The following is a 25,538-nucleotide window of genomic DNA, read 5'->3' as shown; positions in this document are numbered from 1 at the left end:
GTTCTAAATCTCTTTTTTTATATGCTTTTAACCTTCACATTAAATGGCCTCATTTAACTTAAAACAGATTTCCCAAATTATTGTGAATACAGTTAATTTAAATTAAAAAAAACAACTAAATCAATAATAGTCAATTTCATAACTTCCAAACTCCATGTTAATCACATGGGAAGACTATTCTCTCCACAAAAATAGGCTCTACAGATATTTCCCTCGTCCCTCCCCCAAGCACTATCCTTTCTTCCCTGATGAGTATGGAAATCCAAAGTGATAAAATAGTTTTGGTCCTTTCTGAATATTTAATTTAATATTAATACCAACTCTCATGATACCTAGATTATAACCATAAACACAAAAGTCTTGCTGTAGTTTAAAATTATTATAACATGTATATACCCATGTATTTATCTATACAAATATGTATATAAATATAAAATACACATGTGTATATATTTATCATGTGAACACAAAATAAAATCATTACTGGATTTTTTTTTTTTTTTTAACACCAAGCTCTTTAGCTTTCCATGGTAGCAACTGTATCTACTTAAGTTCATGACTAGCTAGTAGTATCAACATCACCTTCAGTATATTTAAATATAAAAGGCAAAATTAATGTAAGTGAAAAGAGAAAGAATTTGTGTAAAGCATGATATTTAACAAGCATCTTAACCTGCACAAAAATATAAAACAATATTACAATTATGCTGCTTTATTTTCTTTACTTCTGTGCAGAATCCTTTGGAAACTACCTCCTTTATATGATCTCTCAAATGGCCTCTAACATCACACAAGTGTCTATCTCCACTGATATGTTGGTAAGTGAAGATGAGCATCATTTCATATTATGCATTTAACATTTGTACTATTCCTTAGTAAATTTGGATATTGAGGTGATACTCTTGACTATAGTTGGAATTGCTCAAAAACAAAAACAAAAAGACAGATGCTACCAGACTCAAGTAAAATTTGTGCAAGGTGAAATCTCCATAGGCATGAGAGGAAATAATCTCTATGCTGGTTTGATGATGAAAGTAAGGAGAGGAAATGACCAAAATGATCACAGTGGAGTCTTTGGCAATAGTATGTATAGGTAAATACATTGTGCTTATGAATTCCTGATAAACCATTAGAATCCAGTAATGTTTAAAATTTTATTAATGATATTAAAAATGGATGATTTGACAATTGCATTAAAATATTTGTAATGATGTTTATTGTAAAAGATTGCCAAGATGATACATGACAGAGTTATAGAGCATTTACTAATGGATTTCTTGATATATGCCTACCTCCATGGCATGTTATAACACATGATAATTTATTAGGGAGAAAGCATTTTTTAAAAAAATCATTTTTTGTAAAAATGTTATCTGAATTGAAATTAGTGGTAAGTGCTGGCTCAAATGGACTTTCTACTCTTTAGCTTATAACCTTTGAAAGAACTCTATTGTAATTCCAAGCTTTGGTCAGGGAAATGTGATCTGACCAAACCTGAAAAAAAGAAAACATAAGAGAAAGAGCAAAGGTTTGCCGTGGAGTTTCACCCTATCCATCAGCCAAAATGGTACATATTGTTTTGTTTGGTTAAACTTATGTCATTCCCAAGAACCAACTGTGCTGTAATTTCAGTCAGTGTTTGGCAATTGTTGAGGAGCTGAAGCTGCAGGTTGGTCTGTTAGTTTGCAGCTGGGCCGGACTGTAGCCAGAATAACTGTTATTATTTTTAAAACACTGGTCCCTCAATGAGAGGAGCTAGATTGCGTTTTATTTTTGTTGCTGTCGAATTTCTCCTTTCTGGCTTGTGATCTTATCCCATTTGTAAAGACATTTGTGGCATCTTCCTTGGGTGAAATCGAGTCCAAAGGAATCATCTTTTTTACATATGCTGGAAGAAGAGAAAAGACAAAAAATAAACCTAGGTGAAAGGAGATGAAAAATTAAAATACCATTCATGATCAAATAGTTGATTACCCAACATATTAAGCTCATTTTCTAAAGAAGGACTTTACCTTCCTAATGATTCTTCAACATCATATATATTAACTTAATCAGCTTCAATATGATTTAGTACACTTGTAATTAATGTGATCACTTTTTAAAGATCCAAGACTGGAAGAATGAATTTATTTTGGCTGTTACAAAGTGACAAAGAAATATTATACAAAGAAAGAATGATGGCATGTTAGAGTTAGAAGGAGTTCAGAAATCATTAGTGTATGATTTATAAATAAAACTATAATTTTTATTTTTAAATCACACACCAATAATGGTGAAACAGAGGCTGAGGGAGATGATTTGACTTGCCTAAAATCACCCAGTTAGATGTCACAAAGTTAGAACTAGAAATTATGTCTTCAACCTCTCCACCCAGTACTTGTTCCTTTACACTAATGTCTTTTCCTATATAAAACATATTGCATGAAATTGTTAGAAGTTCGTGTGCGAATTTTCTATAACAAGTAACAAAGAATCAGGTTCTACTCCTCTCAGTAAATCATTTAATTTTAACAAACAATTATCAAGCATCAACCATGTTTAAAACTACATCTCACTATAGTGAGAGTCATAACATAGACAAGATCATAATCTTATAGGGAGGGGCAAAGATATATATATATATATATATATATTTATATATATATATATAATAAATCAGAATAAAACATTTTAAATTATAGATATATAAATGATTATAAAAGTTGAAAAGATAAAAATGGTTATATGAAATATTTAAAAAGCTTCCATATTTATTTTTAACAAATTGAACTTTTTAATAGTAAAGAAAAAAAAATTTTACAAGCCATTACAATGTAAATATTTCTCCTTCCCATTTCCCCCACAAAAAAAGTTGTTTTTGTTTGCTTGTTTGTTTTTTAAAGAGTACATACCACTGAGGAGAAGGGTAAACTATCTTTATAACCAATTATTGTTGTGAACCTAGAAGTCATGGACAGAATGCAAACAAGAATGCCTGCCTTGATGCTTCAAAGACATTTTTCATCTAAGAAAAGGAAAGTTCTACTTAATCATCCTCAAAAATATAGCTACAGATGCATTTACATGATTTTCCCCTTCCCCATTTTATAGCAATGTAAATTAAGGCATGCACACATACAAAACCACAGACACACACAGAAAAACCTTTTCTGAATGCTAAGCTTTTTAAAATGTCAAAGTAAAGCTCATGAGATTGCTGCCTACTTGATTTCTACACTAGTAACCTTTAGGTAAAACTCCTCCTCCATGTAAAATATAGCTTCTTTCTTTCAGCTTCACTTCACACACATACACACACACACAAATCCTGGTTTTGTGAGACCAAGAGCCTCACTGTAAAAGGATTTCAATCTCCAGGGACCCCAGAAGTCATCAGACAACCACAGACTTCACTTAGGCAGAGACTAGTCTTATTGAAGAAGTGTTTTAGTTCTTGTTCTGGGCTCTTGCTGTCTCCTGGTCGCCTGAATGGAGCTATGCACAGAGGCCAGAGGTTAGTCTCCACTTATAAAAGCTAAATATGACAGTCTCAAAAGCTGACATTATATGTCTCCCCTTACTATACTCCCAGTGTCTAAAAGCTGAAGGTATGGGAATCCAAACCTTCCTAAAATAGTGTCCTGAATTTAGGCCATACCTTCTAACCAGCCAGGATAAATTTGGTAGTGATTATGGCTTGCAATAATGGATTTCTGTGTTCATATTTCCAATGGTAATATAAACTAAAATTTTTTAGATTTCTTCCTCTCACACTGGCAAGAAGACCCTACCTTTTCTTGAACTGACCTGAGCTACATAAATCTGACCCTAATGACTATTTAAAATAAATGTTCATTAATGTTGGATCATTTCAGAAACCATAATAAACTTTCATTAATGTTGGATCATTTTGGAGACCACAAATTATTCAGAATTTTCCTATTTCCTTTGTATCTCCAGTGATCATACATTCCATTCTTCAATGTGGTTACACTTTGACAAGGGACTTAATCCAGAAGAGTGTATTTTAATTCATTAGGTAAATGGCCTTCTTTGGTCAGGATTCTAGGTAAAGAGGCCTGCTGTGGTAAGGAAGACATGTAGAAAGTCAGCTCAATTTAGGTATTTGTATCCACCAGGAGAATAACTGAGAGTTCTCTGTCCATTGGTGTTTATGTGAACAAGATAGTCCCACCTCTTTGCAGATATATGTATGTAAGGCAGAGCTGGGAGAATATGTATCATGTTTTGGTTTGATTTCCGGTCTGGGAGATAATGACATAATGACTACTTTATTATTTTTGCAATTTGTAGGATTTCCCAAAAAAAGCATTTAAAAGTTAGTCAGTCAATCAATAAACCTTTATTAAGTTGATAGGGAATTATTCTAAGTTAGATTTCTGGGTGTCTAGATCTATTATAATTCTATATAGAGGCCTTAAGAAGCTTGTTAGTAGATCTAAAAAGTTAAGGTCTTTTCAAACTAATCAACTTATAAAATCAGATAGTATTTCTATTTAAGAGCATAAACAGACATCCTAGGTGATTCTGAATGTATCCAACCTGGTTTGCCAAACCTAACCACACAGAAAACTTAAAACTCATCTTGTGAATGCTTCACTAGTAAATATATGACATGTAAAAAACAAATTGCTTTTTTTCCTCCTCTATCCCAGAAACAATTCTGTTCCTCATTTCCAAATACAACTCAGAGTTAATCTTCAAAGCAACAAAATTTCTAAGAGTACTTTAAATGCAAGATCTTGAAATGATAAGCAATATAAACTATGTTTGAGAACATACAATTTATGAGGGGAAAAAATCCTAAAATGAATTGGTCAAAGTAAAGAAACTAATATGGCTTACAGATGTGACTATGTTTTCTTTAAATCAATAACCAGGAGGCATTTTTTAAGCTAAGTTCTTCAGTTTGACTTCACAATATACACTATAATAAATGCTTTCTTGTCCAAATTATGCTCTCATTTATATTTTTTTCCTTCCTCTCATTTAAATATCTTTCCTTCTGAGGGCATAGATTTAGTACAGGAAACTTATTCTCAAGGTACCTTGTAAATGGTTGCCTGTGGAAAATACATCTTATTATAGAAATGATCATAGATCTATGAAAGCAAGTCATGAAATGGATGCTTTAAGCAAAAAAGCAAAATACTGTTATTGTTTTGCCCATAAAAATCTAAAAAAAAATCTTATTTTTTTTCTCTAAAGTTCCTTCACAGCATCTTTCTAACCACTTATTACAAATAAAGGTCTAAACTCAAGCCATCTTGGCAAAATTTAAAAGAATCTAATTTTAGAACCCAATTGGTATTATTCAACTTGCTTACCTACCTTATTCAACAGTCTCAGCTAAAACTGACTCTTCCTATTTTTGAAAGTCAGATTTTTTCTCCCAAGGACAAAGATTTACCACCAATAAGGATATCCAAAATTCAAAGTTTACTTTATAAGCATACCTCATCTAAAATGAGTTGTAGGGACCATAAAGTAAGATATAAGGGGATGGAAATTAATGTTATTTAATTTTGCCAAGATGTAGTATGGTAAAATTTTAGTTATATAAAGTGCTTGGAAAGAAATATCTGTTCCTTCCACTGGAAAGACAAAATTCCTTTTCTGAGGTTATCTGTGGGTAAAGAATTTGGGCCACTTTGCTAAGACTTTTGATACACAGTTCTCCAGTTTAAATTCTGACATATTGACTACAATATTATCCAAATAAAAACTACGAATCTTGTGACAGAGAAAACATGCAGATCATGACTACTTGAAATAGAATTTGCTTATTTATCTTTCAGCGATGTCTAAATCTTCATAATCCCTTTTGGTGTTTTCTTGGAAAAGATACTGGAATGGTTCTCCATTTCCTTCTCCATCTCATTTTACAGATGAAAAAACTGAGGCAAGCAAGTGAGTTGCTCAGGGTCACACAGCTAAAAAGTGTTTTAGTCCACATTTGATCTCAGGAAATGACACAGTAAATAAAACGCTGGGCCTGGAGTCACCTTGCAACGATTCCCGCTGAACAACAATCTCTTGGCTCCAGACCTGGAACTCTATCCACTGAGCCATTTAGCTGCCAACTTAAATCTCTAGCAAGTAATTTCCTTGAGTATCCCATTTTATTCCATTATCTGTATCTATTACTTATGTCAGTACTACTGACATAATTTATAAGAAATACTTTGTTTTCTAAACAACATAACATTGTCATTTGTAAAGATACTATCTGTCCCCAAGACAATTGTTTTTCTTACACCACAAAACTGATATTAAGTAATTTTCAATATCTTATTTTACAATAGGAAGAATCCTCTAACTATTCCAATTAGACTGCTTCAAAACATTCAATAATCTGTTTTTCATCCCATATAGCTTCCTAGTTATGTTTAACAGCCACACTGCTGACCTCTCTGGTCTTACTGAAATGTTTCTTCTTGGATATCAGATTTTTCTCTGATCCCCAGATCCCCCAATATTAGGAAGAGTCTTCAGAGAAAGTGGTATATCTATGTTCTTATTTAAATACAACTTAAATTCTTTTAAAACAATAAGACTTTCAAAGCCTCAGAGAAAAGCTTTTGGAAACTAGTCCTCTGCTTTTCTAAGAAGCTAACTCTAATATAAGAATGGATTTATAAGGAGTTTTAATCACTTGTTCAAAAATCACTTATCCAAAAGATGAAAGCTTGTTCTAAATTCCAGGACTTCCTAAAAATTTGTAGGCTCCTGGAGTTTAGGGCTAGAAGAGATCTGAAAGATCATCTTGTCTAATCCCTTCATTTTACAGATAAAGAAACTGAGGTCCCTTGAGTTAGCAAAGTTTGGTCAAGGTCACAAGGTGATCATCCCCAGCTGGGCTCCCAAACTCAGATGCTCTATCTTCAAATTCAGTGCTACTTTTCAGTATAATATGCTACATCTCCTACAAAGAAAATTAATTATTTGCCCTTCAGTTTACCAAGAATAACAAATTTAATAAAGATATCTATATCTCAGAGAGCTGTTGAGAAGTTTAATTAATTGTTGAAAAATAAAATGCATAACAAATAAAGAACACAAGAAAGATGTCAAATATTACATAAGTGCTTTCCTTTTACATAGTTTCTTGGTAATCCAGGCATGTATTATTATGATAGTTACAGATTAAATTTCATACTTTTCCTTGTAGAAAATTAAACATATTAGTGAGGGAATAAATATAAATATAATATATAATTATAAATGTAAATATATTTATAATATAAATATTTTTATAATGACCATAACATTTAAAGAATGGATTGACTAAGTTTATACTTATAGATGTTCTAGTGTCTAGTACAATATCTGGCATAGAGTTGGAACTTAATATTTGTTGAACTCTGAGTTACATATGATCTAGAACTTCAGTTCTGCACTCAAACAACCCAGATTCAATCTTGGAAGTCTTTTTAAATAATTAATACTATTTGGTTTATCCTTCTCCCTAATTCTCCCCACTGTCACCCCAGTCTGCTAAAAATTCTAGGAATATCAGCATTGGTTTATTTCTAGTTCCTAGAGGCCAAAGATCTTTAGTAAGAGTCCTAGATTATTAAGCCATGGAACATGAAACAAGTTTATTAATACATAATGAGGAATACAGACTTCTCCTTCTGGTAGGCCCTTCCTTCCTTAGGGGTTAAAACAGTCACCAAAAATTTATAAAGATTTAGAGTTAAACTTTCTTTCTCCAAGTAGGACAGGAATTTGGAGTAACAAGAGAATAAACCCTTTCCCCCAGATCTTCACTGTGCACATGATTTAAAATATTAGTAAATGACAAAATCCTAGCTAGCTCTTCCTCATGGCTCTGTAGTCCCTTATTCTTTGGATCTTGTCCCTCATGTAGTTTTCCCCTTTTGCACTCCATCATTCTATCCTGCTACTACTTCCATTTTCCAAGTCAATATAGCCTCTCTCACTTTAGTCTATGTGAAACTTAGGGCTGCTGCTACTATTACCATTAAAACTATTCTCTACTTCCTCAGCTATTTTGCCATGGTGTGAACTTGCCTCAACACTATTCCACTTCCCTTCTTGAATCCATAGGCCCCTTAAGATAGCATACAAAAATCATTTTCTCAGACAGTTATGAAGAATCTTGATTTACTTGTCCTAATAGAGAGACCTTCGCCCTATTCCCACGTAAATTAGAGTGACTTAAATCCATTCTCTCGCATCCTACCTTAGATCCAGTGCCTTTCACTGAATTTTAAAGCTTTGAATACTCTCATTCTGGTTAATTGACCTTTTTCCCTCTTAAATCCTAATTTCAATTTTAAAATTTATTTCAGTCCCAAATTATCTCCATCTCTCCTTTCCCACCTATTGAAAAAGCCTATTTATAAATGAAAAAAGGGAGGGCTGGAGTGATTGGGTGAATTATACTTAAGACCATACAACTAGTAAGTTATTGAACAAGATATACTGATTCTCAATTCATTTGTATATATATGAAAGTATACCTGTTTCATGCTTTATATTTTCCTATTCTGATCATTCAACTTTGCTGAATATTGCCTTCTTACCACCTGTATCAGTTGACTGAAGTGTTTTCAGCTATATAAAAAAATAGTAATTCATTGAAAGTGAACATTTCCCCTAAAATGATCCTTTTTAAGATACCTAATGAATCGCAAAAAAGAAACTGATTGTAAATATTTTTTCTAAATTTTATATATATATATATGTATATATATGCATACATATATACATATATATATATGTATATATACTAGAAGAATTTACTATATATAGGAAAGCAATTGCACATTAACTGGTAAATCAAAAGATTCCTTAGTGATATAAATAATTACTTCTTAATTTATCAATTTTATATGTTTACATATGGAATTTTCCCAAAGCAGGGAACAATTCTTCATTACTTACAGTTTGGCTGTGATAGACTTGAACTGTGCTCAAAGGTACGGCTACGTTCTTTCCAACTTGAGAAAAAACCTTCCCCTCGATCAATGGGAGGACTCATATTCATTTTCCTTTCCTAAGAGAAAGCAGCAAAGCCCAATTTCAATTTAATAATTACAAAATTTGAAGTACTTGAATTTCTTTCAGACTACCATGATTGAAAATGAATCTTATTATATATGCATAGCACAGTGGAATCCTGTCATAAGTTGAGCTTTTTAATCAGAAAGATTCATATATACTATGGGTAAAATTATATCCTCCCCAGATATAACAACCACATACAGTAGAAATCCGATGCAGCAAGATTAGCCTATAAATCAGTTTTTAACCTTAGCTTTTAGTATCAGTGGTATAAAAGAATTCTAGCTGCATTTATTATTTCTTTTCTATAATATGAGCAAGTGGATATAACTATGTATTTTACATGGTTGTATTTAAAAATAAGAGTGTCTTCACTTTCTACTAAAGAAAAGGTATAAATATGTTTACAAAGGGTCCATTTATCTGGAGTTATAGAAGAGAAACTAATTCTTTGGTTAATCTAGGTATCTCTGAACTATAAAGTTTCACAGCCAGAAAGAAATTTACGTTTATTAGATGGATTCTTTAAGTTCTAAAATTATGAACCAGGAGAATTTAAATTCTTGTTCCTGATGGTCAAATATTGCCAGTTATAATATTTTTATAGTATTTTGCATTTTTATTTTGTGTTCCTTCCCTTTAAAAAGTTTTTTTTTCTTTGAACTTTTGAGAATTAAAGTCAGATTATAATTCCTAGTCCTTAGTGTAGTGCCTTGCACATAGAAGGTGTTTTATAAAACAGCTTGTCAAACTTAATTAAATACAATAACTTGAAACCTAATAATACTTGACATAATGAATCAAAATATTTAAATGTGCATTAAATATAGAGCATTTGTACTGGAATGAAAGGAATAACAGAAATAGAAAATAATTTCCTGGCAGCCGTGGAATATGAAATCTAGCTAAGATTAAAAAATAATTGTGTAAAATTACTTAAGAATATTACCATGCAATATATTCAAAGGATACACAGTAGCTTGACAATAAAGGGAGACAATGAATAAAAAAGTGTCCAAGGAAGATGATCTAGTATTTTGCTCTAATGGGTTAAAATAGGAAAAATGGAAACAAAGAAGTTATTACTTATACATATTTATATACATATATATATATATGTAATACATATATTACAAATACAAAGTAATGTGATGTGATGTCCTGGTGTGGAGTATTTACTATAAAGAAGGAAAGCAAGAGGGCAATCAGCTGCCAAAAAGGTTAAAGCAGGATGACAGACTATATGTCGGTGGGAGAGGAAGATAAAGAAGAAAGGAGTGAAAAATGAGTCCTCAGATTCAATTCTGGGAGACTGAGAAGATGGATGATAATGGAAAAATACAGGGCTAGGGTTGTAAAAGGGGAAATAAAGGCTCAATAATTGTTCTCATGCTGAAAGACGCCTCAGAAACCATCTATATTCCAACTACATTACTTTCCAGATAAGGAAACTCAGGCCCAGGGCATTTAATGATTTGTCTAAGGTCATATAGGTGGTAAGCATCAGATATAAGATGTGAACCAAAATACTCTGACTCAAGTCTATACGTGTCCAATGACATAGTAATTGTGTCCCATAATGATTGGAACTATGGGACTTTGAGAGAGGTATGGAAATGTTTAGATTTAACAAAGTCATTAAATGTTAGAATTGAAAGTGATCTCAGAAATCAGCTAACTCAAATCCCTTATTTTACAGATGAAAAAATGGGTTTAGAGAGGGAACATGACCTACCTAAAACCACACAGATGCTAAGAACTAGAGCCAATATTAGAATCTGGCTTATCTTACTCTGAAGTCAGATCTTTGTGCTTCTGCTTTGGTGATGAGAGAAGATGTGAGAAGAATAGCCATCAAACAAGTTACCAAAATAGTCTGGCCTTTATCTCTTTGTTGAAAGAAATTTAGTATAATTTCTAAAACTAAATTAAAAAAATAAAATTTCCTTGGTGATTGCTTGATTTTTGAAGATGAATGAGGTTGTAATGGTTTATATTAACTGGAATATATGTTCTCAGAGCAGGCTGATGGGATCTTCCTAAGGAATTTCCTGTCATTTCATTGTTTTTGCTAATTCCCACAATTAAACAAAAATAAGAGCAATTGTGCCTACTGACCCTAAGGAAAAATACACACATTAATCCCTATGAAGCATTTGAAGAGCAAATTTGAATATACTGCAGTGTTACTTTTGAAAAATAAACTTTTGTTTGTTTTAAAATGAACCCTTAAAAAAATCTTGGAACAGCTATTTCACACAAGTGTGTTTGGCAATCACTGCATTCAAAAGTCCTCTCAGAAAACACAAGGTATTTGTTTCTTTTTTCAATTAAAACAACATTCACTCATACCACCCAAACAATTCTCTTTTTGACATTTAATAATTGGTTTTGATCCTGGAAAAGTATGGAAGAGACTAAATGGAGTTTAATCATTGATAAGATGAATGCCTTGATATGAAATGTAAAAGGTTACAAAAGAGGCATTATCCATCAGTAATAAAAGAATACAGGAATTAAAAGATCAAAGTTTGACCCAACTTTGAATTGTACTTCCTATTTTCATTCTTGATCAGTTTTTATTTAATCCAAATTACTAATTCCAGATAGTCAGTACTTAATGAGGCCATATGATCTAATGGATGGAATACTGCTGGTAAGTAAAAGTCCTGGGTCCTAATGTCAGCTCTATCACCACTATTACCATTATCACTGTGTGACCCTGGGTAAACTAATTAGCCCCATGGGAATTCCAATTTTCTGATCTGTTGAATACAGGAGTTGAATCAGAGTCATGAAATTCCTGCTGGGACTAACATTTTGTGATTCTAATCTATCTATATAGGCCTTAGGATATTTTTACTACTTGGTATATGAAACCTTCAAATGCTTGAACTAATTTTGCCGCACATTCGTAAATTCTCTAAGCATTCCCATAAACACATGGTAAAGGCTTGTTCATCACATACACTAATACAACGAAGTTCTGGTCTACATTTAAGACAATGAATTGACCTAATAAAAGTAACGTGTATGCTGAATGGTTTTTACCAACAGTGGTGATGTATTTCCCCTGATTTACCTATACATTCTAGTCCAGTCCCTTGAGAGCAGAGAACTCAGAGAGCAGAGTAAATCTCACATAAAGCAAATGTCTCTATAGATACAAATGTTTTTTATTCTAGGATTTCTAAAATGTATATAAGAATGCCTTCATACAGAAATACTGCAAATGGCGTCAAATTGCCAATTGGGTTCTTACATGAATCATGGTATTTTTAGCTTCTAGATAAAATAGTTAAGGTTAAGGGTAGTCTTAAATGACCTAAAGGAAGGTAATACACAACAATGTTAAGTCAAAATTAATGGAACATATACTTAGAGTTGTTTTTCCAGGTCAAATATATGGATATATATAGATGTATGTACACATGCATGTGTATATTTTATAGCCTTGGGGCCATAATGTAATGAAACTTCTTTTAATGACCACTTACAAAGGGACTTAAATATCTATAAGTGCTGTCTATTTCTAAACAGTAGAATTATCTGGGGAAACTATATGTATAATCCAATAATTCTGCTCCCTGTTCATTCCTTGTAGTTGTAGAACTTCTCATGCAGCACTGCTTTTATTTTTATTTATTAAAGATTTGATGTCTCTTTGCAAAAATAAAAGGCACCTCCCTTTCCATATGAAACCATCTCATAATAAAGAAAAAGAGATTAAACAAAATGAACCAATATGGTGATTGTTTCTGATAGTACAATTTATATTTGCAATCTCCCCATACTTCAGCACTAATATAAGGAAGTTTTTCTGATCACCAGCCAGAATTGGTCATTATAGTTATTCAGAGTGCAATAATTTTTTAGTATTATTTTTATTTATATCACTATATTATTATGTATGTTATAGAATTATAGAATTCTTCTTGGAATAAAATGTGGAACTATGCTATATTTTGTTGCATTCAGCATTTAACATATTACTGACACTGAATGTTTCATGGAGGAAGAAGAAAAAATGACATTACTTAATTGTTAATGTCTTCTTTTTGACCAAAATCAGTGTTATTCAGATTAATCACCAATCTTATTCCACTCATTTGCTTCAAAATGACATTTGACTATTTAAAAAAAATTTTAAGAAAAAAGAAAAACTTCTCTGAATGGATGAAAATTCACTACAGAATATAGTTGACAGAAGACAATCGATGAAAAGAGCTAATAAGGTAGCACAATGGATAGAGTGCTATTGGCCTAGAGTCAGGAAATGTCCTTGAGTTGACATTTACTAGTTCTGTGACCCTGAGCAAGTCATTTAACCCTATTTGCCTCAGTTTTCTCATTTGTAAAATAAGCTGGAGAAGAAAGCTGCTAACTACTCTACTATCTTTGCCAGGAAAACTCCAAATGGGGTCACAAGGAATCAGACATGACTGAAAAAATGAATGAATACAACACAATGAACAGAATATGGCAATTTCAAAGAGAACTTCTAGAATAATTTTAAATAACATCACATAAAACTTTCCAAGAGAACTATGTGCAAAGGGACTAAACTCACTCTCTCTCTCTCTCTTTCTCTCTGTGTGTATATATATATATATATATATATACACACACACACACATATATATTCTAAAACTTAATTTATAAACAAACTTTAAAAAATTAAAATTATAGTCATATGTAACGAGCTGTTGTCTCTAGAAGCTGCCGGATCGCTCTCTGGGAAGAGATCTGCTGTGTCTTCTACTCAAATCTCTCCAACAGATTCTTCTTCCTGTAACGAACCGTTGTCTCCAGGCAGTTGCTGTTAACTCTTGTCCAAAGAAGTGACTTCCCTTCCTGCAGAGAGCCCCGTCAAGCCTGATGCAATTCAGAGTCTTCTTTCTATCTCTGGGAGTCCTCTCTTTTATTCTCCCAGAGAATGGACGTGGGATAATGCAAGGGCTTCTGGGAAGAACCACTTCAGCCAATGGGCTTGCTCCTTCTATCAAGTCAACCTGAGTTCTCACCTTGTAATTGTCCAACCTGAATTCTCACCTTGTCACTATCCAGACAACCTCAGTTCTCACCTAGTAATCCTAACATCTCCCCCTTTCTTTTGATTTAGAACATAGGACAGTCATGATCTTGAAACATAAATCCATCAATATGGGAAGTATTACACATAATTACATAAATTACATAAGCACATAGTAACATAGTAACATAATACATGCTAGAAGTATATGACAAATAACATAATCAAATAATCATAAATTGAAAATTTATAAATGTCCATAAGTCCATTGTCCATTAGTCTCATCTTGTGTGAGGAAGTCCAATGATTCCTGCTGGTTTTTAAAGTTCTTTAACAGTCTTCTTATTATCCATGCTCTTTCAGCGTCAGATGTTTCTTAGATCTTCTCCTTTATTTTGAGGTCTTTCTCTTTTTCTGTCTCTCTCTGATGGACAAGGCGAATATGACTCGTTGGCACCCATCTGATTCCTTCTCCTGCTGAAGAAATACAAGCAAACCCTCTCTCCCAGGCAGTTAACCTATCTAATTACCTTCTATTTACCACTTTCTAAATATCTTCTCATCATTTGGCAATTACATTGGAATTGTTTGCACTGGACACAGCCCTGTTGGTTTAAAAGGCCTGTATTCTCCCCAAGTGTAATCCATTTTTGCAATCTGATTGCCTTTTGGCTCACTTATCAGGTAATCCCTTTCTACCATGTGATTACTTTTCTGCTGGTTGATCAAATCAGAGTCCTGACCTTCTAAAGGCTCTTTAGGTGTAACATCAGCTGCCATCATGCCCCAAGTCTTTTTTGCCTGGGGCCCTGGACCTGGGCCCCTCATCCCATTTCCCTGAATTATTCTACACTCTGATGCCCAATGGAGTCCTCTGTTGCATTTTGGACATGGGGTTTTAGGTTTTCTTTCACCCTGTCTTCTCACTGTATCTCCATACCTACACTGAGCTCTTAGATGCCCAATTTTTCCACATTGAAAACATCGCCGAGTTTCTCTAGAAGGCCCTTGCCAGGAGGGACCCTGTCTTTCCACATTCATCATTGTCCGGGTGTAAAAAGCATTTGTTCCCACTGTAGCACAGCGTCTTATGATCTCCTCTAAAGGAGCATCTTTGTCTAATCCCCATATAATTCTTCTGCAAATCTCATTGGCATTTTCCTTAGCCAGATGTCTGGTCATTATTTCTGTAGCTGAATTTTCTCCAATAGTTCTTTTGACAGCAGTTTGCAAACGTCCCACAAAATCTGCAAAAGGTTCATTGGGACCTTGCTGTATTTTAGTGAAAGCCTCTCCACGATCTTTCTGTCCAGGGAGGACACCCCAAGCTTTTATTGCAGCCTTAGCAATTTGTTCATATATTGTCATGGTATAATTAATCTGTTCCGAATTCTCTCCATATTGACCTTCACCAGCTAAGTGCTCAAAAGTGAATTGTGTGTTAACTCCTATTTCCAAATTGCATCTGACTTGAATTTTACATAATTCATGAAATTCCGCAAGCCATAATAAATTTTCTCCAGGTTCCAGACATGTCCTTGCTATGGATTTCCAATCATTCGGGGTTAGGACTTCATAAGACAAACCATCTAGTAACATTTTGACATAAGCTGATGTAGCCCCATAAAGGGTACAACCTTTTTTCAAATCCTTAATTTTATTCAAATCTAAAGGTGCATATCTTCTCCTTTTTTTACCTACAGAGTCAGTATTTTCAATCACAGGATATGCATGTATAAAATCACTTATATCCTGTCCTTCTTTCTTAGCTTTAACCAATGCTTTTTCTAATCTTGTCATAGGCTTAGACTGCTTCACAGACAATTCTGTTTGTGTTTCTGCCTCTTCCTCTCCTCCTTCTTGCTCCACCCATGAAGGGTTAATTGAGGGAGGAGATGGGAGGTGCTCCTGTTGCTGTTGCTCAGAATTGTACTTAACTTCATTGTTATCTGATTCATCCTTTTCACCTAGTTTAGTTGACACCTCCCCATTTTGCTCCTTCATCTCTTCCTTTAGAATAACATTTTTTAAAGCCATTTGAATTAAATTGTAGGTATGAATTGTATCTTTGGAAATTGAGTTTGGCCTGGAATTATAGTGTTCACCTAATTGCTTTCCTACTAATTCCCATTCATCTGGATCCAATTCTTCTTCCAGAGAAAAAGAAGGATATATAACCTTCACAGTTCTTAAAAGTTCAGTAATCTCCTCTAAAATTATAATCAATCCTTGGCTTTTCATAATCTTGATGATGCTCTCTAAACATTTTCCTTGAACAGAAGGTGTTTGCCCCATTTCACTATAAGAGATTGCTGGTTTAGCCCTTAACAAGTTAAGTTCCTTATTTATCTATTAGCACGCTCACTTAATCTTTAACAAAGTTTCCTCGTTACTCACGGTTCTGGGTCAGAGAGACTAAGATCTAGATCGGAAGCTTTTCCACTGGAATCAGGACTGTGTCTGTCCCTGTTCGGGCGCCAAATTGTAACGAGCTGTTGTCTCTAGAAGCTGCCGGATCGCTCTCTGGGAAGAGATCTGCTGTGTCTTCTACTCAAATCTCTCCAACAGATTCTTCTTCCTGTAACGAACCGTTGTCTCCAGGCAGTTGCTGTTAACTCTTGTCCAAAGAAGTGACTTCCCTTCCTGCAGAGAGCCCCGTCAAGCCTGATGCAATTCAGAGTCTTCTTTCTATCTCTGGGAGTCCTCTCTTTTATTCTCCCAGAGAATGGACGTGGGATAATGCAAGGGCTTCTGGGAAGAACCACTTCAGCCAATGGGCTTGCTCCTTCTATCAAGTCAACCTGAGTTCTCACCTTGTAATTGTCCAACCTGAATTCTCACCTTGTCACTATCCAGACAACCTCAGTTCTCACCTAGTAATCCTAACAGTCATACCAATTTATTTTTTTGTATAAGAGGGAGTTTGATATGACTGAAGAAAAATAAAAACTAACTTCAGCTGTACTTCTATTTTTATGGAATTTATCTGAAATCTTTCTTTTCTTAAGTTTCCTTAACAAAAATATAATTTTGGTAAATGCTTTTCCCTAAGTAGAAATTTAAGATATCTATATATCTCTATATATATCTATTCTAGTTACCTGTGGGAGTCAGGCTATCTTTACAAAAATAGTAGGTCCATTCTGGACAGCAATTTGTAACTATGCCCAAAGAGCTATAAAACTGTACATACTCTGATCCAGGGGTGTCACTACTGGGTCTGTATTCCAAAGAGATCATAAGCAGGGAAAAGACCCACATGTGCAAAAATGTTTGTAAAAGTTTTGTCTTGGGTTTTTTTTTTTGTTTTTTTTTTTTTTGTTGTTGTTGTTGTTGTTGTTGTTTTTTGGTGGGGGGTTGTTTTTGTAGTGGAAAATTAGTGGATGCCCATCAATTGGGGAAAGGCTGAATAAGTTATGGTATATGAATATAATGGAACATACCACAACTATGTATTATTATTTCTATAAGAAATAATGAACAGGCTGATTTCAGAAAAGCCTGGAAAGACTTACATGTATCTAATGCTGAGTGAAGTGAGCAGTACTAGGAGAATAGAATAACAGCAAGATTATGTGAGATCAAGTATGATAGACAAGGCTCTTCTCAGCAATACACTGTCCAAGACAATTCCAATACACTTGAGATAGAAAATGCCATCTGCATTCAGAGAGAATTATGGTAACTGAAAGAAGAAGGAAATATATTATTTTCACCTTTTTTGTTTTTTTCTTTTTCATGATTTCCCCCCTATGTTCTGATTTTTCTTTCACAAAGTGAATATTATGGAAATGTGTTTAAAATGATTGTACATTTATAATCCATATCAAATTGCTTGCTGTCTTGGGGAGGGGGAAGGTAAGGAAGAGAGAAAGAAAAAATGTGGAAATCAAAATCTTATAAAAATGAACATTGAAAGCAATTTTTACCTGTAATTAGAAAAATAAAATACTACTGCATTATAAAAAAAAAAAACAAAGATAGCAGGTCAGATTTCTACAATGTTAGAATTTCTAGAGACATAAAGCAATAGCTGTTTTCTCTCAGACTTTTAAAGGTTCAGCCCATACCACAGACCAAAAGACAAATATTCAGTTGCTCTCTGGAATAGACCTTAGTTTATATATTAAGCATAAGTTTGGACCCCAGGTGTAACTCTGTTAAGCAACATATAAAAACTCTTTAGTCCATCAAGGATAGAAAGATTTAGAGGATCACAATTCTAGCTCAACCACATGGCTAACCACCATGAGATATTGAACAAATCACTTATAGTCTATACCCCTATTTTTTTTTATTTGTAAAATGAAGATTAGACTAAGTCACCACCCTGAACTTTTCTGGTTCCAAATCTAAGACCTAGTATCTTTGCAGCTCAAAAGTCAAATCTTGTTCACAAGTGCAGTTCACCTATGAAAAAAAGTAGATTAAAGGTAGTGAGATGACAGGGATCGTGACAGGATATGTGGAGTAACAATATCTGTCTTTATTATTTCACCATCCTATGACCCATGATGAACAATGACCCATCACCCAATGAAGGCAAGAGACAAAAGATTGAATAACCCCTCTCCTCTCAAAGCAATAATGGAACCAAAATCCTGGACTTTAGATTTTATAGAGATTCCTTTACACATTTAACAAGTTCCAGCTGTTAGCTAAGGTTTGGAGATAGGGTCACATCTACCCCACTATTAATCTTGTTACATTTTATAATGAGATAAATTCCTTCTGGACTTTCCTTGATCCTCTGGGCACTTATACTTACTAATGGAAACAAATTCAACAGTCATCAGACAACTGTTTAGTCACTCCTTCTCTTAAGTAGTCAATAAATCTAGTCCTAATGACAGCTGAGGGGCAACTCTTTATTAACCTTTTTCTCTATTTAGAGAAATGGGCATCCACTGTGACTTTGCTTCCTAATGCTTCCTAATGCTTCATTTTTAAAACCACAATAAACTTCTAGTTTGATCCCCTTTTTCTGTAATACATGTAAATATATGATTATTCAAAGAAATTCCGACTCTTTCTATCATTACCTTTATGCAAACACACATAATAGATGATCCAAAAATGCTTTAAATTAATGACTCAATATAGCTATTATAAAATTTTAAGGGATGTTAATATATACAGTTGTTGACTGAATGCAGTTTTCCTGGAGGAAAAGCAAATTCTGTACTGCTACAAGCCTAAATTTATTTGCTTCCCTGATTCCAGTATTTGCTACTAACATTACAAATATCTTATCTTTCCTATGATAAGTATATTGCATTGTCATTCTCCTTTAAAAAGGTCCTACTCCCTTTTTGTTGTTGCAAGGAACTGGAAACTGAGTAGATACCCATCAGTTGAAGAATGGCTCAATAAATTATGGTATATAAATGTTGTAGAATATTATTATTCTAAAAGAAAGGATCAGTAGGATGATTTTAGGAAGGCCTAGAGAGACTTATATGAACTAATGTTAAGTGTAGTGAGTAGAACCAGAAGAACATTGTACACAACAATAAAAATATGCATTAATCATTTCTGATGGACACAACTCTTTTCAACAATGAGGTGATTCAGGCCAATTCCAATAGACTTGTGATACAGAGAGCTATCTGCATCCAGAAAGAGAACTGTGGGGAATGAGTGTGGATCACAACGTAGTATTTTCACCTTTTTTGTGGTTTGCCTGCATTTTGTTTTCTTTCTCATTTTGATCTGATTTTTCTTGTGCAGCCCAATAATTGTAGAACTACGTATAGAAGAATTATACGTGTTTAATATATATTGGATTACTTGCTGTCTAGGTGAAGGGATGGGGAGAAGGGAGGGAGAAAAATCTGGAACAAGGTTTTGAAAGAGTGAATATTGAAAAGTATCTATGCATATATTTTGAAAATAAAAATAAAAAAATAATTTAATTTAAATAAATAAAAAGATACTTAGAACAGTAGCTTCATTTTTTCCCTTTCATATTCCTTTCCAGTGAGCATCAGTGCAATGTATGTCAAGTGGATTAAAATATGTGACCTTAATAAGCAGTCACACACAAGGTAAGAGTAGTTCTACATATGGAGATGTACTAAAATATGTATTTAGTATTTTTTCATCGTAGTTTTTAAAAAATCACTGTGACTCATATTACTAATGCAAATATGTGGTAAATGAAGCATCTTATCAATGAGCTGAATCTCATTTAAAGGAGAAAATTCATTAACCACAGGTAGGTAAACTCAAGAGTCCTGGTAACACAGCACCTACAGACCATTGGCTTTGTTTTCAGTCTGGCCTCCACAACCCTACTCTAGGGAAGCAATCTATGTGAAGATGCAACTTAGCAGCTTCTTCTTCAGGTGATTCAACCTCTACTTTCTTAGTAATTATAGCTATTGAAGATTTGGAAAGAAATTCCTAAGCATTTTTAAATGTGACAATAGAAACCAGTAAGACCTTCTCAATTGAAATGACATTACATAAGATGCACTGTCATATGCTTTGCTACTGTACCCAAAGAATCATGAGACTATTCCATTTGACTTGCAGCTAAAACCCATTATGTGTATTATCACTAGCTCTTAAAATGTGAGGTCTTTGAGAAAGAAGAAATTATCTTCAATTCCTATTTGTATCCTAGCACTTGGAACAGTGCTTGATACATAGCAAGCACTCAATAAACACTTTTCCCCTCTCCCGATTCAATAATTTCCAAACTCTGGCACTATGAGAGGCTAAGTTACAATGGTCTGGAACTACTTGTGGTCTAAAGAGAGTTAAATAGGTCTGAGTCACTCCTTTGGGGATGGTGGAGTCCAATAATGTATAATTACTAAATGATTTCAAACCAATTAGTTTAATTTATTTATATAATCCTTGAAAGAGCAAAATGTTTTTCAATGATCTAAAATTTCTTCCAATGTATGTTATTTTGAATGAGAGTTCTGCTATCAGTGTTAATCTTTATTTGATAAATTCATGGTGCAATAATTTGATGCAGCATGCAGGCATATCTATCCACTGTTCTTGAAATCCCATGAATCATGAAATGGAAGAGTGAGGTTCCACAAATATATGTATATAAATGTTTTCATTAGTACATAACACGCTATTGGGATAAAGTTTTTCATCACAATATTATCTTAGTTATACATTATAGTGTTCAGCATCATACACATGTAGGAACTTTAATAAATGCTTTTTGACTAGTTGATAGGCTCACTTTATAATACAGTGTGGGAATCTCTCTCCATACTATAAAATTACCAAATTAATTCACTATTCTCAAATGGACCCCATATGTATATGTAAAACCCAAAGAAACCTCCAAACCCAAACCTTCTTGATATAATTCAGTTAGAAGTTATGAAATGTAGTTACAGATGTTTTGGTGTATACTATAGATATGTATATAAAATGGATGACAAACTACGCTGGTGCATATTTTGCTTTGATGAACTACAAAAGCCATTTTTAGCATTTTCTCACATATGATTCATTTTTGTCTACAAAACAAACAATTTTTTCCCAAATGTAGCAAAGTATCCAATTAGTCAAAAATGATGAATGATACAATTTGACACATGATCCAATTCAACATTTAAGTTTGTAACTACACATTGAAGGTACCATGCTACAGATGAATGAAAAGCAAAGGTGAATAAGATATTATTTTTGCCATCAAAAACTTATACTTGGGCAGCTAAATGTTGGAGTGGATAGAGCACTAGCCCTGAAGTCAAGAGGACCTGAGTTCAAATTTGACCTCAGACACCTAACACTTCCTAGCTGTGTGACCCAGGGCAAGTCACTTAATCCCAATTGCCTAAGCCAGAAACAAACAAAAAATAAATGCTAAGATAAGAAAGTATTACTGTTTAAAAAAAAAGAAAGAAAGAAAGAAAGAAACTTATACTTTAGTTGGGGAAGGAACACAGATACAAAATAGAAGATAAATTAATACATGATCAGCATATGAGAGAGGTGCAAAGTAGGGTTTTTTTTTTTTTTTTGAAGGAGGTGTTTGTTTTTTGTTTATTTTATTTTGAAGGAGGTGGGAACTGATAATGTTTATAGAAGCATGGAATGAGTTGATGGTAGAGCAACTGGTGATACAAGAAAGAGTGTGATCAATGGAACAAAAAGAGAGGGGATAGAGTAGGATCAGAAGCTCATAGAAAGGATAACTTTAGCAGGAAGAAGTGCCACTTTTTAGCTGAGGCAACAGGAATTAAAGGCTAAGTAAAGACCTACAATGGGTTTAAGGTGTGAAGAAGGATGTACAAGTTCACCTGTATTTTCTTGGATAAAGTCATTTAATAAGAATTAAGAAAATAAGGTGAGGTTGGGATTTGATAAGAGTAAAAGTTATGGAACAATCTATAGCTGATGAAGATAAAACCGTAAGAAATGAAGAAAATGTTTTGGAAGATCTGTGGAAGAAGGTCTGCCTGAACAGATCAGATAAGGTTTAATTTTTAGAGTAGTATGTCTATATGTAGTGTAAAAACTCAATTAATCCTGACTAAAGAGAAACTATGAGATGCTTCTGTTGTTTGTAGACAGGGAAAACATTGTGTTAGATTCAGCTTTTTATTTCGATTCATAATATGAACATTCAGATAAGTCTTGCCTAGTAAGCTAGTTAACTTAGTACAATATTGCATTATGCTCTTGGTCATTGTGGTCCTTGGTCCCAATTCAGAATCTAAACAGGTTTCTAGAAATCTGATCATTTTTTGCTATGGTGATTACCATGGGAGTAAACAGCAGGAGGCTGGCTCTAACTCATGAACTAAGAGAGACTTGAACACTCACTTCCTGCTCACCCTTTACTACATGATCAGTCTGGTTGGATCAAATGTTTCACTGGCTTCTTACAACACCAACAACATAATAAAGTTGGTTGCCAAAATTGCTCAGCTATTCTAGTAGCTACTGTCCTATCAATAGAAATATAGTGATTGTTTTTCAAATATAATGTTAGTAGGAATCTGAAATTACATGGAGTTAAGATTATAATAGATCTCTGCAACCAAAGGTCTCAGAGTAAGAATGATCCATAGAGGCTACCTTATCCTATTTTATTTTTATGACAGAAACAGATTGTTCAAAAGATTTTCCTCATATTGAGCCAAGATTTGTCTCTCTGCAACTTTTACTTTTCAAATTTGCTTCTAGCCTATGGGCTCAACAATAGAAATGTAATTCTTTCCCCACATTACAGTATTTTAGATACTTGAAGACTTTTTCCATCCTTAAAAACTTTTTGTCCCCCAGAAGCTATCACCTTGGCTGCTTCCTCACAACATACTCCAATCCATCAACATTTCTTTTAACATACAGTGCCCTAACACTAAAAACAATATTTAAGTTTAAACATAGTCTCACTAAGGGCATAGTAGAAGTGTAACCTCTCTCATTCTGGTCATTATCTTTATAGTCTTTTAAGACCTGTAATGCTAGAGCGCATACAATGGCAGCCTCAATTACAGACCTTGGAGGCCAAGTAACAGCACTAGCAACAGCTCTAGGAAGGAGCTCACAGCTCTAGAAAGGGGGTCTGACAACTAGTCAGAAAGAGATTAAAGAAGATCTTTGCAGCCATTAGTGTAGCTGGTGCTGACTGCTCATATTTGTAGGTTGCACTTCCAGGGTAGAGAGAAGAGCTTGTGGTTGGTCACAAGGGAGCAAGGGTCCTAGTTACAGTTCCAAGGTAAAGAGGAACACTAGCACTTATACTTCAGAATAGCAGGGGACCTAGTTATAGTTCCTTGACCAAGAGAAGTGCTAGTACTTGCACTGGTCTTCTTGGATAAAGATCAGAGTACAGAGCAGGAAAGCAATTTACACTATTTTGGAAGTAAATATTTATAGGATCTTTGGCGAAGAATTGGATATTGAGGAGATGCCCAGTAACTGGGGAATAACTAAAAAGTTGTAGTATGTCCCTGTTTTAGAACATTATTGTGCTATAGGAAATGATGAGCAGGCTGGTTTCAGAAAAAACAAAGAAGACTTATAAAAACTCATGGGAAAGTGAAGTGAGCAGAAACAAGAGATCAGTGAAGCCAGTAAAAGTAAAATTATAATTTTGATTAACTATAAAAGACTTATGACTGATCAACACAATGATTCAAGATAACTTGGAAGGACACATGATGAAAATTGCAATCTACCTTCAGAGTGCAAAATGAATTATAATTTTCTCACCTTATTTTTCTTGCTTCTTTTTTGCAACATGGCTACTATAGAAATGTTTTATGTGAATTCATGTGTCTAATGGATATTATATTGTTTTCCTTCTCATTGGACAGAATAAGGGTTAGAGGGAGGGAGATAATTTGGAACTCAACATTTAAAAAGTTGTGAAAAATTAAAAAAGATTAATGTTAAATTTGAAGTCTGCTAAAGTTACTGGTCTTTTTCATATAAATTAGGGTCTATACACATGTTTTGTCCTTCCTATACCTAATCAGTTATTTTTGAACTAAGATTTAAGACGTTATATTTTATCATAATGAAATACATATTATTAGAATTAGTCCACTGAGACCATTTTTAAGTCCCAATTTTGCCAACAAATGGATCAGCTATTCATTCTAATTCAGTGTAAACCAATGATTTCACCAAGGATAATACCTATGCATTCATCTCTATAACTAACAAAAAAATTGAACAGAAAAGGCTTCCTTAGCCTTAGAGTAACCTCCTCTATTAGACTGGCAAAGTTCCATTAACTAGCACTATATGAATCTGGTAATAACATCTAAACTACAGCTTTCAATTTTATCTATAAAGACATTTTTAGATTTTTTCAAATACTTTTGCTAAAATACTTTTGTAATATGTGAATATCATTTTTCTGATCTACCATTCTGGTGATGCTTTTTAAAAAATCCACCTTTTTTTCTATTTTGTCTTCCAGTCATTATTTTCAATTTATAAGATGAATACTATAATAACAATATAACATTTTTAAGCATATAAAGTATAAAAAATAATAAAAAAAAACTCAGAAAATGGCATAATATGACATATTTTGTCCTTGGGTTAATTTTTTTTTGTCTTGTCCAAATTTGAATCTGGAGAGACTCATTCTCTCCTGAATGGTTTTCACCTTTTAAAGTCCCAAAGTCATGTGTTTTCCTGAAATCTAGTCTGGCTTTGCCTAGTACTCTTTTTCTTAACTATTAAAAAAGTAAAATTATATGGTCCATTTTTTCCTTAGGTTCCAATTGCATCGAATTTAAAGGTATGAATGACAGAAGTGTGAGGAACCTTAGAAATTACATACTCTGATCTCATTTTGTAGGTTGAAAAAGACATTGAGACCCAGAGAGAATTATTTGCCCAAGATCATATAGTTGTTAAACGACAGAACTAAAAATATATTGCTTAAATCTTAGACTTGTTTTTCCCAAACCAATTTGCTCCATTTTGCTAACTAAACTCATGTCTATGTCATTTATGTTTATAATAGGAG

At 33.5% G+C, this 25,538-nt stretch overlaps 1 protein-coding gene across 9 annotated transcripts in view; it reads right to left on the bottom strand.

The window, feature by feature from the left end:
* Positions 1 to 480: 480 nt before the first annotated feature.
* CEP128 (centrosomal protein 128) overlaps positions 481 to 25,538 on the bottom strand; it is a 495,022-nt gene continuing 469,964 nt past the window's right edge. For all 9 annotated transcript variants that reach the window (XM_074289837.1, XM_074289844.1, XM_074289836.1 and 6 more), the window contains 2 exons: positions 8,914 to 9,025; positions 481 to 1,888 (listed from right to left, as the gene is read on the bottom strand). In XM_074289837.1, coding sequence (XP_074145938.1) covers positions 1,743 to 1,888; positions 8,914 to 9,025 — 258 coding nt within the window. In that variant the 3' untranslated portion in view covers positions 481 to 1,742. The remainder of the gene's footprint in view (positions 1,889 to 8,913; positions 9,026 to 25,538) is intronic.

This window comes from Sminthopsis crassicaudata, chromosome 2 (assembly GCF_048593235.1).
Source record: "Sminthopsis crassicaudata isolate SCR6 chromosome 2, ASM4859323v1, whole genome shotgun sequence".
Taxonomy (NCBI): Eukaryota; Metazoa; Chordata; class Mammalia; order Dasyuromorphia; family Dasyuridae; genus Sminthopsis; species Sminthopsis crassicaudata.
This window is presented reverse-complemented; position numbering and strand designations above follow the sequence as displayed.